Source organism: Phyllostomus discolor, chromosome 12 (genome assembly GCF_004126475.2).
Source record: "Phyllostomus discolor isolate MPI-MPIP mPhyDis1 chromosome 12, mPhyDis1.pri.v3, whole genome shotgun sequence".
In the NCBI taxonomy this organism is placed as follows: Eukaryota; Metazoa; Chordata; class Mammalia; order Chiroptera; family Phyllostomidae; genus Phyllostomus; species Phyllostomus discolor.
Genome location: NC_040914.2, coordinates 43,454,477 through 43,469,306, shown reverse-complemented (window position 1 = coordinate 43,469,306; position 14,830 = coordinate 43,454,477). Strand labels below are relative to the sequence as shown.

General features: G+C 58.7%; 1 protein-coding gene across 2 annotated transcripts in view; it reads left to right on the top strand.

Annotated features, from left to right (window-relative positions):
* HOMER2 (homer scaffold protein 2) overlaps positions 1–14,830 on the top strand; it is an 85,637-nt gene that overhangs the window by 47,181 nt on the left and 23,626 nt on the right. Inside the window, exons 4-10 of one of the 2 annotated variants that reach the window (XM_028502238.2) lie at positions 1,070–1,162; positions 4,792–4,898; positions 6,391–6,547; positions 8,443–8,553; positions 9,368–9,448; positions 10,315–10,504; positions 10,539–11,218. In XM_028502238.2, coding sequence (XP_028358039.2) covers positions 1,070–1,162; positions 4,792–4,898; positions 6,391–6,547; positions 8,443–8,553; positions 9,368–9,448; positions 10,315–10,503 — 738 coding nt within the window. In that variant the 3' untranslated portion in view covers position 10,504; positions 10,539–11,218. Of the gene's footprint in view, positions 1–1,069; positions 1,163–4,791; positions 4,899–6,390; positions 6,548–8,442; positions 8,554–9,367; positions 9,449–10,314; positions 10,506–10,538; positions 11,219–14,830 lie in introns of those variants that run through there. The other variant, XM_036013166.1, reaches the window with a different exon arrangement.

Sequence of the window (14,830 nt, the reverse complement as noted above, 5' to 3'; positions counted from 1 at the left end):
AGCACGTTCTTAGCCAAAGCCCCAGGGCTGTCGGGAGCCTTGCCGCTTGCTGGCTTCTTCCGTCTCTCGGCAACCACACGCAGCTCCCCCGCTGAGTCCTGCCAGCGCCGGCCGTCACGGAATGTGCTCTGTTTGAACAATGCACGTGCTAATTAAAATCAGTCGCCTTGTCGGTGACGGTAAGCCTGCGAGTGGCGTGATTGTCCTGGGTGTTTAAGAACTTTTTTTATTATGAAAATAGCACAACATGTTTTTAAAATTAGAGAGCACAGTGTAACCAACACCCATGTCCACATCGCCTCGTCGTTAATATTCGCCACATTTCTTTGTCTGCTGTATTGCTGTTGATGTACTTGAAGTTACAGGCATCAAAGCATTTCACGCCTCAGTACTTCAGAATTTATTTCTAAAGGCATGACGTTTTCTCAACATAACCATAACACTGTTAGCACTTTTAATAACATTAACAGTGATTCCTTGATGTTATCCACTGCAGTCCCCCGTCACATTTCCCCAGTTGTTCCCCAGAAGTTCGTACAGATGGTCTGCTCAAAACAGGGTTCAGGGTTCAGCCACAGGCCACCTGTCTCATTCTGCTACTTTCAATTTTGGTATTTTATATCTTAAACATTTAACACCTAGAACAGTTGCTTCTTCCCAACTGTTTGGATGTTTTTGTTTATCATTATATTGACTTGTAAGAGTTCTTGGATCTTTCTAGAGGAATTACGCGGTTTTTCAGATTCCTTCTGTGGCACAACTAAATTTCTCCTGTTGTGTCTGTGTTAGGTACTGGTGGCCAGAGGTGTTTGTTTCGGTTCTTCTTCCTCAGACCGGCTCCAGCAGCTTAGGCGCTGATTTGGGTCGGACCTCGGCCAATGGTGTTTACTGGGAGAAGCAAGCATTCCTCATACTCATTCCTTTTTTGATCTCAAGTAAAATCTTTCCCCTGTGTTTGTACAGCATGTATGGGCCCGAAATGGATGCAGAACAGTAGAGGTGGGGTCTGAACATCAGCCACAGGTGAGGGTCAGAAGAAAGAACCTCAATAACCGCCCTCCATGTTCAGTTCGCAGAGAAATTCCAGGAGGTGAAGGAAGCCGCCAGACTAGCCCGAGACAAGTCGCAGGAGAAGATCGAGACCTCCAGCAACCATTCTCAAGTGAGTGGCTCATCCCTAGCACAAACCCGAGGGCGATTCCTGCTGGGCACACGGGTCCTTGTCACATCGACGGGAGAGAGGGCATTTAGCAGCACGGCGTTTTGAGGGCTTTTTCCCTGTTAGCCTGCCCACGCTGAGTGGGTGCACAGGACACGTGTGTACGAGCTTCTGACTTCTTCGGGGCGTGGTGATGCGGTGTTGAACGGAAACAGTTGTGGAGATTAGGGCGATGCCCGTCCCTGGCCCCTGAGAGGCGCTCTCTGGCCCCCGTTCCCGTCCCAGGGACGGGGGAGTGATTTCCCTTCCCTGGTGGGCGGTGGGGTCTGCGGGAAGGGGGTGCTCGTTGGCAAGGGCGGGTGCCTGTGCGGGCTGGCGAGCCCTTGCCCCTGTCTCCCATGGAAGTCGGGTGGGAGGTGGGACTCCAACGGCTCCCGTGCAGCTGAAGGAGAGGGGGCCTTCCCAAGCACGATGACTGACTGAGATGGACCTACTTGAACCTGAAATAACGCCCCCTCCCCCGCATTCCTGTTGTCTCAGTTGGTGCACGTAGTGGTGGGCAGATGGCTGGACCTCGTGCCAAGGCTACAAGTAGAGACAGGGCGAGGCAGGCGTCAGGAGCAACGCTTTCGGTTTGGGATGGAGTGAGTGTGACGGCAGGAGGGCCAGGACACTGTGGGGCTGGGGCTGGGGCGTGTGCCGTGGGAGGGACAGAGATGCACTCGGAGACACTGCGAAAGACCTGGAATTCCTTAGCGGTAGCTAGTTTATTATTTACTCGTCTTTAATTCGATGACTTATTATTGAGCAGCTGGCAGGCGCCGGAGGTGTCTCATGGCCGCCGACCTGGAACTGACGCGAGGGTTGCACGCAGGTGCGCAGCGGAGGACCAGTGAGGACGCTGTGGGGTGGAGAGTGGCCCGGCCAGGGCAGCCACGGGACTAAAGAGGAAGGGACGGATGTCGGAGACGCTGCTAGAAAGAGCACAAGGAGGCCTGGGCTCCGCGAGCGGTTGCGATTGATGGTCCCGCAGAAGAAAGAGCGGAAGCCTCAGGTTCACCAAGAAGCAGTGTGGGGGTGCGGCTAGAGCTGGAGCCTCGGGCAGGGAACCCAGTTACGGGCAGACAGACAGCCAGGGAGGCAGAGAGGAAGTCCCACCATCACCGAACCCCAGGAAGGAGGCCACTCAGCGTGTCGGTGCCGCAGAAAAGAGGGGAGAGAGCGCCGGGGTGGGCACCCGGGGTCTGCCAGCCTCCCTGACCGACTCTCAGGATGGGGGGAGGCTGGGTGGCTCAGGCGTTCCGTGAGGGCAGAGCTGGGTCTGTCCTGAGTTGCGGTCCCAGCGCCGTGTCCTGGGCGCCTCGCATAAAAGGTGCCCCTTGTGGATGCGGGGAAGGGAGTGCACATTAGGCTTCAGTGGGCAGGAGCGTCCCTAATAACTTCCTTCCCTCTGAGTCACGGTCACTCCCTCGGGTCTGCACACGTCCCTTTGTCAAACTAGCCTAACGGCGAGACCGTGTCCCGAGTGTTTGTGTGTGTGTCAGAACGTACCCCCTCCGCATCCTGGGATGCGGGCCGTCTGTGTGGTCTCTGACGCTTTGTCACTGGGAGTAACACTGTGATGAGCATTCTCGCGCATCTCTGTGCAGGGAGGCTCTCGAGGTGGACGTTTTCAGTTAAGAGTACGGATATTTTCAAAGCTTCCGATGAACTCTGCAGACTTACCCAGCAGAAACGTGCAGTTCTGACTCCCACCAGCAGGAAGGGGGGCGCTCTTTCATCCCACACCCTCGCCAGCACAATTTCGTTGATTTGACAGAAGAAAAATGTATTTTATTGGCCCTTTTCATTGTGTATTTCTTAATTGATTTATGCATTGTTTTACTTTTTACAAAGATTTTATTTATTTATTTATTAGAGAGGGAAGGGAGGGAGAAAGAGAGAGAGAGAAAAACATCAATGTGCGGTTGCTAGGGGTCATGGCCTGCAACCCAGGAATGTACCCTGACTGGGAATCGAACCTGTGACACTTTGCTTCGCTGTCCGCACTCAATCCACTGAGCTGCGCCAGGCAGGGCTATGCATTGTTTTCTATGAATGTCCATTGCATAGTCGTTCCCTTTTAAAAAATTAGAGTGCTAATCTTTTTGTGTTGATTTCCAAGAACTGCGTATTTTTCATTGTTTTACAAGATTTTGTTTATTTTTAGAGGGGGGGATGGGAGGGGGAGAGAGAGGGAGAGAAACATCGATGAGAGAGACAAACATCAGTTGTTTGTCTGATGTTTGTCTCTCGTACACGCCCTGACCCGGACCGAACCTGAAACCCAGGCATGTGCCCCGGACTGTGAATCGAACCAGCGACCTTCTGCTTTGCGGGACAACTCCCAGCCAACCGAGCCACACCAGTCAGGGCCAAACACTTTATTTTGTAACATGGCTACTTTTAAACGTACATAAAGCTAGGCAGAATTCCGTAGTGCGCGCCCTGGTGAACCCACAGGCCGGCTTTAACAGTCAGGAATGTGTGCCCGCTGTTCCTTCTGCACCTCCCTCCCCCTCCCCCTGGGTTCAAAGCGAGTCGCAGGCAGCCTGTGACGTCACCCGTCAGTATCTCCGTGTGCAGCTCTCACAGACGCGTCCTCTCTCCGGAGGGCTTTCAGTAGAGGAACGGTATTCACATTCCGCCTTTGGTATCTGCAAATGTTTCGCAGCAGCTATTCCCCCAGGTTGTTGTTGGCAATTTAATTTTTTTTAAGATTTTATTTACTTATTTTTAGAGAGGGAAGGGAGGGAGATAGAGAGAGAGAGAAAGAAACATCAATGTGCGGTTGCTGGGGGTTATGGCCTGCAACCCAAGCATGTACCCTGGCTGGGAATCGAACCTGGGATACTTTGGTTCCCAGCCCGCGCTCGGCAATTTAGTTTTGTACAGGGCATTTTTTTTTTTTTTGCAATGCAGCTATGTAAACTTAGTCAAACTTATGCATCTTCCCCTTCGTCGTCCCTTCCTTCCCCTCTATGCCTATTTGGAGGCTAAATAAGGTCTCGCTGAGATCTCATCTGAGACTGGAGGAGACTTCACCGCCACGTGGGATGCCTTCTTAAAGAAGCATCTCGGAGTGTTCGTGACAGTGCTGAGTGGTGGTGGAGACAGCCGACATCCGTGCCCGAGTCCTGTTCTTTCCATGAGCGTGTGGGCCTTCCTCTCTGCCGCCCCGGGATTTTTACGTTGCGTCAGCTCGTCAGGCTTTTCCTCTTCCCTCTTTCACTGTTTCTTGTTCCTTATTCTAAATCTCTCTCCCTTCTTCTAGTCTGTGGCTCTGTCTGTGTTGTTTAAGGGGACCGGCTGTCCGAGCGCATTAGGTTTGTCTGAGGGGTGTGCGTGCAGCGGCCTGAGCCATGGCCCCGGGTGCGCTCTGGCCCCAGAGCTGCAGATGTCGGGGCTCACGTGGGCCCCCCCCCCACCGGGCCCTGTCCTTCACTTGCGATGTCTTCAATGTGTGGGCCGCTGCTGAGTGTTGGTCAGGGGAGCTGTTCTCCCCCACTCAGAAACAGTGTCCCTGTGTGCCCGCCTCGCCGCCACCGTGAGGACCCCCAGGAGCCCAGCTGTGAGACCCCATCTCCCCGCAGGCGTCCAGCGTCAACGGGACGGACGACGAGAAGGCCTCCCACGCGAGCCCGGCCGACACACACCTTAAGTCCGAGAACAACAAGCTGAAGATTGCCTTGACCCAGAGGTGAGGGGGCTGAGAACCCAGGTGCGGCTTCCCCACGCCCTGTGCGTCCCTGCAGACCCCGTCCTGCCCAGCGGGGCAGCGCCTCGGGGAACTAGGAGGGACCGGCCTGCCTCCCGGCTGGAGGAGGCCGGCAGGCCCATGCTGTGCTCCGTCTGGCGGCCCAGCACACGCAGTGGGGTGGCGCCCACGTCTCAGCTCAGCAGGCCTGGCCGTCTCTGCAGCATAATTCCTGTGACCTGGCCTGGGGTTCCGGAAAGCACCATGACCCTTACTTAGACCCAGCCACCGTATTTGGATTGTGGGTTTTGTCAGGCATTTCGAAGGACAGAACAGTGGCCAGTCTCTTTTCTTACTCATCAGGCAATTTCAGGACTATTTTTGGTCGTTTTAAGTCGCAGCGAGCTGCCTGAATGAAAAACGTTTCAGCCCTAAAAATAAATGTTTTGAAATCCCAATTTAATGGAGAAGTGAATTATAGGAATGGGGGGGCGGGGGTGAAGCCATTTCCCAAGATCAGCTCAAGTTCTCATGCACCAGTCCCGAAATTAATCAGATAACAATCCTTTCTGGTTTTTTTCTATCTGTATTATCTGAGACCAAAAGTATATATTTTCCTGTCGTGTTCCCAGGTCGTTGAGGCCGTGGGATGAAAGATATCGCAGATTGTTCCGATACAGCTGTATTTACTTTTGCAAAAAGCCTCCAGAAGCAGAGCTGTCCTCAGCCAGGCCGAGTTCTGGGGCAGCCCCCGGGGCAGGCTCGGCCCGCCCCTCCGGTCATGGCCGGCACACGGAAGCTCCTGGAGCCTCCGGAGCAAAGGGCTCTGGGCTCCAGTCTGTGTGTTTTTAAAAGCGCCTGCACCGAGCACATAAGATCAGAGAGAACCACGGGTGTTTTTTGGCGGCACTGTGGAGGGCCCCTCAGGCCTGTGGGGAGAACCCTGGGGCTGCCCTCGGTGGGGGGGCCGTCGCTGTCTCCTCGAGTCCCAAGCCTGGATTCCCTCAGAGGCTCTGCGGAGGTGCCAGCAACAGTGGGACCACCCTCGGTCACCTGTTGGTGAAACCCGGGGTCCTCGGGCTCTGAGATCGGGGGGCAGGACCTTGTCCAGAGGGTGTGGGAGCTTCCCCTGAGGTTCTGGGCGGGCCCCACGGTGGGCCGGGCACCCCAGAGCCGCTGCCCTGTGAGGCCCGTTCCGGGAAGGAAGGGGTCGCCTGCAGAGTCAGGGCCGGGCCGGGAGTGGGCAGGGGGAGTCTTCACCCTGCAGCCTCCTTCCCAGCTCTTCCTTCTCTTTCTAAGAATCCTGTTTTTTTTTTCTGAAACGATTCCTTGAGAAAATAGCCTGGCGAGGTGACGGGTTTGCACGAAAGACAGAGGCCAGCCCCTCATGGCACTGGCTTGCCCAGCCAGCCCGCGGGTGGGAGAGGGGGTGGCGGGGGGACGGACGGCCCGCGCCGTCCCGGTCACCAGTCCCCGTCCGGCCTGTGCCCCGCAGCGCCGCCAACGTGAAGAAATGGGAGATCGAGCTGCAGAGCCTGCGGGAGAGCAACGCGCGGCTGACGACGGCGCTGCAGGAGTCCGCCACCAGCGTGGAGCAGTGGAAGCGGCAGTTCTCCATCTGCCGCGACGAGAACGACCGGCTGCGGCACAGGGTGGGTTCCGCGGGGGCTGCGGGGGGGTGGGGCCGCCGGCAGGGGCGGGGGCGGGAGGGGCGGGGCGGCCAGGCCCCTTCTGTCCCCCACCCCCCACTCTGCCGTCATCCCCACCGACGGGAGACAGACTTGCCACCCTTCCCCTTCGGACCTCCCTCCCTCCCTCTCGAGAGGTAACTGACTTGCTACTGTTCTTGAGCCGACTTCTGTAATTCCCGTCGCAAAGGAGGGAGAAGCGGGAGACGGCAGCAGCGCCCCTTGCAGACAGCGCCCTCTGCTGCCCCCTGTTGGGGGTCGGCCACTTCTGGGGGGTGGCCGGTCCAAGGCATTTTCTGTGGTCCAGTGAGATCCGAGGTGGGGGACGGGGATCCAGGGGGTGAGTGAAGAAAACAGATTCGGGAAATGGGGAGGGGCGTTTGCTCCGAGACCCCTTCGCACGAATCCCTGTTTCCGAAGATGTGACTGTGGAGGGGAGAGAAGGAACCCGGCCCTCGGAGCGGGAGGTGGGCGGGTGCCGGCCGATGTGCCACGCCCGCTGCTCTCCGCTCCTCTCCTGACACACGAGCCATTAGGCTGGAGTTCCCCGCAGCCTTCCCCACAGTCACGCAGGGTCCTTGTGTGTGGGCTGAGTCGGTGAGGCGGTTCGGGGAGGCTTGAGAACGCCCCGAGGTCGCTGCGCTGACCGTGTTTTAATGGTCAGCACGTTTACCCCACGTGCCATGAACACAGTCCCGTTGGTAAGGGCAGGAAATCGGGCGCACACACCACACTGACATTGGTGTCGCTCCCAGCCCCCACCCTGCGACCTGCCCACCTGGCTGGGCGGGGCCACCGGAGGTCACCGCGACTCTTGCGACCCTGCTTGGTGCAGATGGCACAGAAAACTGCCTGGTGTCACTTTTTCGTTTCAGTGCCCAAAGTGCTGACAGCCAGGGGCACGCGGCCAGGTGCTGACGCTGCAGGCTCCCTTCCGGGGCCGGCTGATCCGCCTGCCACAGGGATTGATGGCCCTTTCTTTCTTTGCCCAAGCAGAGCTGATTGGCGCTCAAGGGTGGGAACCAGAGAGCAGGGCCAGGGAGAGGAGGAAGTGCCCCCCCCAGAGGCACATCAGCCTCCCTGAGGGGCAGCCCCGGGTCCTCATGTCCGGAGCTGAGGCAGCGCCAGCAGCTCCTTGCCGGGGTTCACACCCCGAGGATGGGTACAGGTCCCCTCACCCGTGCAGTCACCCCGAGGACTGCTGTCACTGTGGGGACCCCACCAACGTGGCACTTCTGTGTCACACACGGGCTCCACTCCTGCCGACTCCACGCACACACTTCGGTCCCCCGAAACACTCACCGTCAGATGGCAGGGCCAGGGGTCTCCTCAGCCTTGGCCTTTCTTCTGGGAGGTCAGGCCGGGGAGGACTCAGCCGGCACGTCTGCACCCCCCAGGGAGAGGCCTGCAGGCCGGGCTCCGGGGCATCAGCAGGGAAAGGTCATCTCGATTCGCATCGTTTGAAATGCCACTACGTCCCGCGTGGTGGCCACGGTCCCGCAGTGCTCTGTTGCCTGCCCTGCTGTTTCAAACCCTTGAAACAGCATGATTCAGGGTGTGATTAAAATGAGACTCTTCTGGGGAGAAGGAGGCAGGTTCACAGGGACATCTGCCCTGTGGCCGTGAGAGGAGCCAAGGGCCCAGAGCCTCTGACAGCTGGGTTTTGTGGCTCCGCCGGAAGGGAGTGAGGCGTCTCCTGCCGGCCGGGCCTGCAGCCCCCTGGTGGCCGCGCCAAGACACAGACGCGGGCTAGTTGGTTTACTTTAAAGGAAAGCATAAACAGCGCTGCATCGGCGATCTCTTGTTCATGCACAAGAGTAAACTGGGCGTCCCCGCTTAACGTGTGATGTTTACCCAAGATCGACGAGCTGGAGGAGCAGTGCAGCGAGATCAACAGGGAGAAGGAGAAGAACACGCAGCTGAAGATCCGGATCGAGGAGCTGCAGTCGGAGCTCCGGGAAAAGGAGACGGTGAGTCCCCGCGCTCCGGCGGTGCCCCTCCGCGTCCCGCGCTCCGCGCCCCTCCGCGTGCGACGGCGGGGTGACCTCTGCCTGAGGACTGTGGGCGTGTGACTGGCCCCAGCAGCTGCCTGGATGTCAGCACAGAGACAGAGCCCAGGGTCACGTCAGAGTCACAAACACTCCCGAGTCGGCGGCCTCCTCGCTGTGTTATGTGGTCGGACACACATCCACCGGGAAGCCGAGGGGGGAGGGGGGTTGAACATTGTACCAAACGCTTGGAAACTTTTTTAAAAAGTATTTCTTTTTTAAAAAGATTTTATTTATTTATTTATTTTAGAGAGGGAAGGGAGGAAGAGAGACAGAGAGGAGAAACATCAATGTGTGGTTGCTGGGGGTCATGGCGTGCAACCCAGGCATGTGCCCTGACTGGGAATCGAACTGGAAACTTTCTTTAAATGATCCGTCATCAGAAGTTGAACTCTGCTGTCAAATTAACGCAGGCATTTATTTTTCCCGGGAGCGGAGGCTTGAGCACCTTTCCCAGCCTCGCTCAGCCTCAGCTTCCCCTTGACAAGGCAGGGACCGCAGGAACCGCCGTCCGCCAGGGTGGCGTGCGGGCCTCGAGCGGTGATGCGCGCAGCGCGCTCAGCCCTCAGCGCGTCTGATGCGTGTTCAGTGTTAACGCCACTCCGTTGCTACTTGTGCAGACAGGGCAGGTTCCAGAAGCTGCTTCCGGTCCTGTGTGCGCCAGCTGGAGGATTTTCCAGAACACATTGCATCTGACTCGTTTTTGCCTTCTTCTTCAAATTCCTGTCTCCTGTAGGAGTTGAAAGACCTCCGAAAGCAGAGTGAAATCATACCTCAGCTCATGTCCGAGTGTGAATACGTCTCTGAAAAGCTAGAGGTACGAGGGGGGGGAGCGCAGGCGGGAAGGCGTGTGTTCTGCTCTTCTTTCCTCCGAGGCCCCGCCCCTCCTGCGCCGCGGTGACTGCGCACCAGACGCCACCTCCGCCCGCCGGCGCAGGCTCAGTGGCATCGGTCTTTCGGTTTTTCCACTTGCGCGAAGGGGCCCTGCGCCTTGAGCACGGTGCGGCTGACTGTTTCCGGTCCACAGAAGCTCCTGCAGAGCCCCAGGGGCGGTGGGGCCTGGGGGCAGGAGGAAGGGCTGAGGGCATGCCACCTGGGTGCTGTTTGACCTCGCCACTCCCCAGCCAGTGACCTTGCACGTGACCTGAAGGCAGATTCCCCACCCCCACCCCCGAAACTGGCCTCAGATTTTGACCCACAAAAGGAGGTTTTTAATCTCCTTTACCTCCCGGGGTCCCCTCCCTCCAGGAGCCCTTCATCCAAGCACACAAGCCCAGGGTCAGCAGCGGGTCAGGGTCATCAGGACGGACCTGGGCGGGCCTCTGCTGACCATGCGGGGACTGGGGCGGAAAGTGCCTTGTGCTGGGGTTTCAGATTTTCTCTGCTGGGCACGTGTCAGGAGGCCCGTCAGCACCGGGCTCCCGGGCAGGCCTCCGCGTTCTGTGTTCCACGCACGAATGTCATCTTTCAGGCCAGATGTTGGCCATCGTGCACTGCGTCTTGTTGGCACTTCTGCCGGGGGGACAGGCAGGACAGATGGGCCGGCAGAAATGCCCCTTGCCTTGTGTGCTGGGGGACTACCCCGCCCCCGGGGAAGCCGCCCGCGGTGGGGGGCGTGGCCAGAGCGGGCCTCAGCGGACGGACACTGTTCTCCAGGCTCATCTCCCTTCTGTGTTGCTCCAGGCGGCCGAGAGAGACAATCAGAACCTGGAGGACAAAGTGCGTTCGCTGAAGACGGACATTGAGGAGAGTAGGTATCGACAGCGCCACCTGAAGGTGGAGCTGAAGAGCTTCCTGGAGGTGCTGGACGGGAAGATCGACGACCTGCACGACTTCCGCAGGGGCCTCTCCAAGCTGGGCACCGACAACTAGGGGCGGCCAGCCTGGGCCTCCCCCCGCCCCCGGGTGGGGGGGGGAGTCCCAGGTGTGTGTGTGAGAGGCAGCTGGGCAAGGGCGTCCTCCCGCGCGCACTGCGCCCGGGCGTGCGGGCGCCGTGGGCCGCGTTTCTCGCGCGTCCCGGGAACAGGAATCTCTCGCGTCTCCGGCCTTCCGAGACTGTGTGGGCGCAGGCAGATGCTGACTCAGGAACCCAGAACTTGGTCTACCTTCAACGTCCGCGCAGTCCGGGCAGGGACGTTGCTATCTTTCCTAACCGTGTGGCAACCATACGAACTGAAATTAGTTTTCTAAGACAAATGTGAATGTCCTTCACACCTCCCTTTTTTTTTTTTTTTTAAATAACATTCAGAGTATTTGAATGTCCACCAGGCGCCCTCGTGGGGTGTGGAGATAGAAAACTCCTTCTCAGTTAAGCATCCGGATGCTTTAAAGCCGTTTCTCAGCAGACGCGTCCGGAGGAAGGAAGAAGACAAGGTTCTGGTGGGTGCACCTCCTGGCCCGGGGTCTGCCTGCACCCACCCTACCCCTCTGGCCCCGCCCCCAGTTTGTAAGGTTGCGACAATGGGCCTTTCCGTGGTTTTAATGTCTGAGCAGACTGCTGTGCTGTGGGAGCAGCACGCAGTGAGGATGCCTAGCACAGTGCCTGGCACAAAGTAGGTGCTTAATAAATATTTGTTCAATTAAACATGTGAGCAGAATTTAGTGTTTCAATCAAACCCTAGCAGAGTCCCTGTTGAACAGATCGGCATCTTGGTGTTCTGGGTCATTGCGAGGCATGAGTGTACTTGTGTGGTCAAACCCGTGGTCTGGCTCGGTGGCCCTGTGGCAGGGAGGGTGGCAGGGGAGACAGCAGGAGCTGGTGTGACCACCCCGCATGCACGTGCGTGCACACACACACACACCCCGGGGCTGTGACACTGGGACCGCCTTTCCTCCCCAGTCCCGGGAAGCAGTAGCCTGGGGATCCCAGGCCCCCAGGCTGTCCCTGGCATGATGGGGCTGCCGGAGGCTGGGGCCTGGGGGGGGTCCGCTATTGGGTGTGGACAGCTGACAGAAGTCACACCAGCTCCCGAGGGAGCCTCAGCTCAGTAGCGAGGCCTGGGCCTTGGCGACAGAGGGGTTTCGCCCAGGGCTGCCTCCGTCTCTCTCGGCTCCAGCTGAGGAAGGGACGGGGGCCACACAGCTTGCCCCTCACCGAGTTTCTCTGTGGGCGTCGGGTGCCGCTGGCGTCCTTCTTGGGGACGGACCGCCTTGAGCCTGGCACAGTGGTTGGCATCCCTGGCCATAAGCTCTTCTGCACGCCTTCAGGAGAGGGGGCCTGGTGCCTCCTTACCCTCTCTGAGAACTCCTCCTTCTGGGAGGATGCTCTCGGGCGGGTAGAGTTTCTCCCTGCTGAGTTTGGGTGTGGGATAAACAGCCTGAGGGAGGGCGGGGTACCCACAGACGAGACCTGGGCCGCGAGGGGACTTCACAAGTCCTGCTGCGCTGCTTCCTGTAGCGGACACCCTCTGAGCAGGGGCGTCTCGTTTGGGCTAGGGGAGGAAGGACGGCTGGGGAGCACTGAGGCCCTCAAGGGGAGACCCCGCAGGCGGAGTGGGTGGCTCCGCGGAGCGCACGGCGCCCAGGAGGCGCAGAGTGTGGTCAGCCCTGGTGATTGAGGGGCGGCTGCTGGCCCCGCCCCTCCCCCCCCCCCCCCCAGAGCTCCGGTGGCTCCTTGGCAGCTGGGGGCTGCCCCCTGCTGGCTGGGCCGGGAGACTGGGGAGTCAGCTGCCCCTGCGCTGGGCCAGCGTCCCGGCAGTGGGATAGAAGGGCTTCTTAGGCCAGGCCGGTTCACCTGTCAGCGGACTGGGCACACGGCTGCCCAGGAGATCTGGAGCCCAAAACCTCAGCGCGGGTCCCCTGATGCCCCCCACCCCTGTCAGGTGGCTTGTTCCCCACGAAGGAGCCAACTCAAGTGGCAGGAGCCTGCTCAGGCGGCGTATTCGTGGGGAGGTGGAGCGGCTACAGCCACGTGTGCCCCCTAGCGGTGACTGTGGGAAACACCGGAAGTGACAGGGCTGTGACCACGGGGCTGCGGCGTCCCGCCCCCGTCCCCGCGTGCCCCTGACCCCTGCAGCATTTGGTCAGCGCAGAGGAGGCTGCGGGTGAGGAGCGTAAGTCCCCTGCGGCGCGGCTCACCGGCTCTGACTGTGTGGCAGCCCCCGGGCTGGGAGCAGCCGGGCTCCTCCGACGGGGCGGGCGGTGGGTTCAGCACGGCCCGGCCTCACGGAGCTCTGCACTCGGCGTTCCTCCGCTTTCCTCCAGAGGCCTTGATGTTCCGTCACTTACTTTCCGTTGAGAAAAATGAGCGGGACAGTCCATCGAGAGACTGACCCTGTCCGACAGCCCCTGTCTCGGCCCGGGCGGTGGGCCCGGTGTGATGAGAAAGACCTGCAGGACGCGGCCGGGTTTCCACCTGAGCCAGCCGCCCATGCCCTCGTCCACGAGGGCGGCCGTGTCCGGTCCCAGCACTGGTGTCCTTTACTTGTCACCGTCCTAGGCCCGGTGCAGGCAGGACAGGAACCTTTACTCACATGCACCCAGCGGAGCGGTGTGGCTGGAGGATGTAGGACCAGGGCTGCGTTTCCATTAGCAAGTGACTCTCCTGACCTTGACGTCTTTGAGATTAGATTAGCTGGCTTTCTGCACCCTCGAAAGCTGGGGCCCAAAGGAGGCAAGGTAAAACTTGAAGCCCTTTATTCATAATGAATAAAGAATAACTCAAGAATAACTTCTGTCCCAGTGAAGACCCAGCTGGGTGCATAGCAAAGTTGGGAGAGGTGTGCAAAGATGGACTCTTCCCAGTGTCCAGGGAGCGGGAAACACCCAAGAGACAGGTTGGGACAGGACTTCAGGGAGAGAAAGCCAGCGTCCCCACAAAACCTGAAATGTGCATGGTTTAATGCACCCCCTCCACACTCGCCTGCACGCAGCACGTCGGGCCTCAGCGGGTGCAAGGGCTGCCCAGAGATCGTTACCCCTGTTCTGCAGACAGGAGGCAGAGAAAGGAAGTGGCCGGCCCAGGGTCACTGGGGGGCGAGCAGCCTCACGCTCCGCACCCAGGTGTCCGGGACCTCGGTCCAGTGCCCTTCTCTGAGCCCTGCTGCTGTGCTCTCACCGGTGGCTCTCGGGGGCCAAGGAAAGAAATTCCCTTGTGTTCTGATGAGAGCACACGCTGCAGCTACACTATTTCAGCGCATGCCCACAGCCGATGACGATTTACAAAGGAGTGGGTTGGAGCTGAAGGATCTGGTTTTGCAGAGAACTCGTTGATTGATACAATGTCTGTGATCTCCGAGGCCGGAGGTGGGACAGACTCATTTTGCGTTCTGTGTGGGTGGTCTCAGTGGAGGCAGCGCTTTGTTTGGCTTGTGGGAGGCCCTGAGGCCACAGAGCAGCAAACGGAGTCCTGGCTGGTGGGAGAGGGGGGTCGCTGTTGACTGCCCACTCCCTTCTCAGACAGGAGCCAGCCCTGTGCAGGGAGCAGCTGGCAACTCAGTGGTTACAGCAGGGTGGAGGGAACCTGCCCAACCCCAGGACTGTCCACAGCAAGCGGCTGGCCCCCAACCGGCAGCCTCCTCGGGGACTTCCCTAGGCTCAGGCAGGCACGGGCACAGCCCGTAGGAGGGTGGTTTGCCGCCCCATGACTGGTGTGTAGTGCTGTGACAGGGCATCAAGTCAAGGCTGGGACAGAATATAGCTCATGGGCGGCCCAGAAGCATCGCCATCAGCCTCTTGGTGATAAAGGGTCCTCTCCATAGAAAAGTCTGCTCTTCTCTAAAGCCAACCACTGGGACGGCACAGGGCCCCACCCCCACCCCCACCCCCGTGGGGCAGGTTCACTCTCAGAAGGAATGCAGCCGTGGTGTGACTTAGAACAGGCCCCCGAAAGACGCTTTGCTTTAAGAGGGAGCCAGCCACCGCTGTTCGCTAATCACCGAAAGCGGGTTGTTTGTACCATCTGTTCTTCTGAGAGTTGATTCTTTTGTCCATGTGAAATGTCACTGAATTTCAAAGCACCGATGTGCTTCTGGTTTAAACTAGAAGCTTGCAAATTAATGTCCGTATCTATTTTTAAGTGATATGCATGTAAAAGGTGTAAAAGGATTGTAATTTCTGATGCCATGGTTTCCCCCAAAGAAATAGTGTATCTTCTGGGGACAGTGGGGGTGACAGCATGCAGGGGAATCCTGTGTGGAAATGCGTGTCACTTACACATCCTTCCCACACACCTGTCTCAAGGATACGGGTGTTCTAGTTC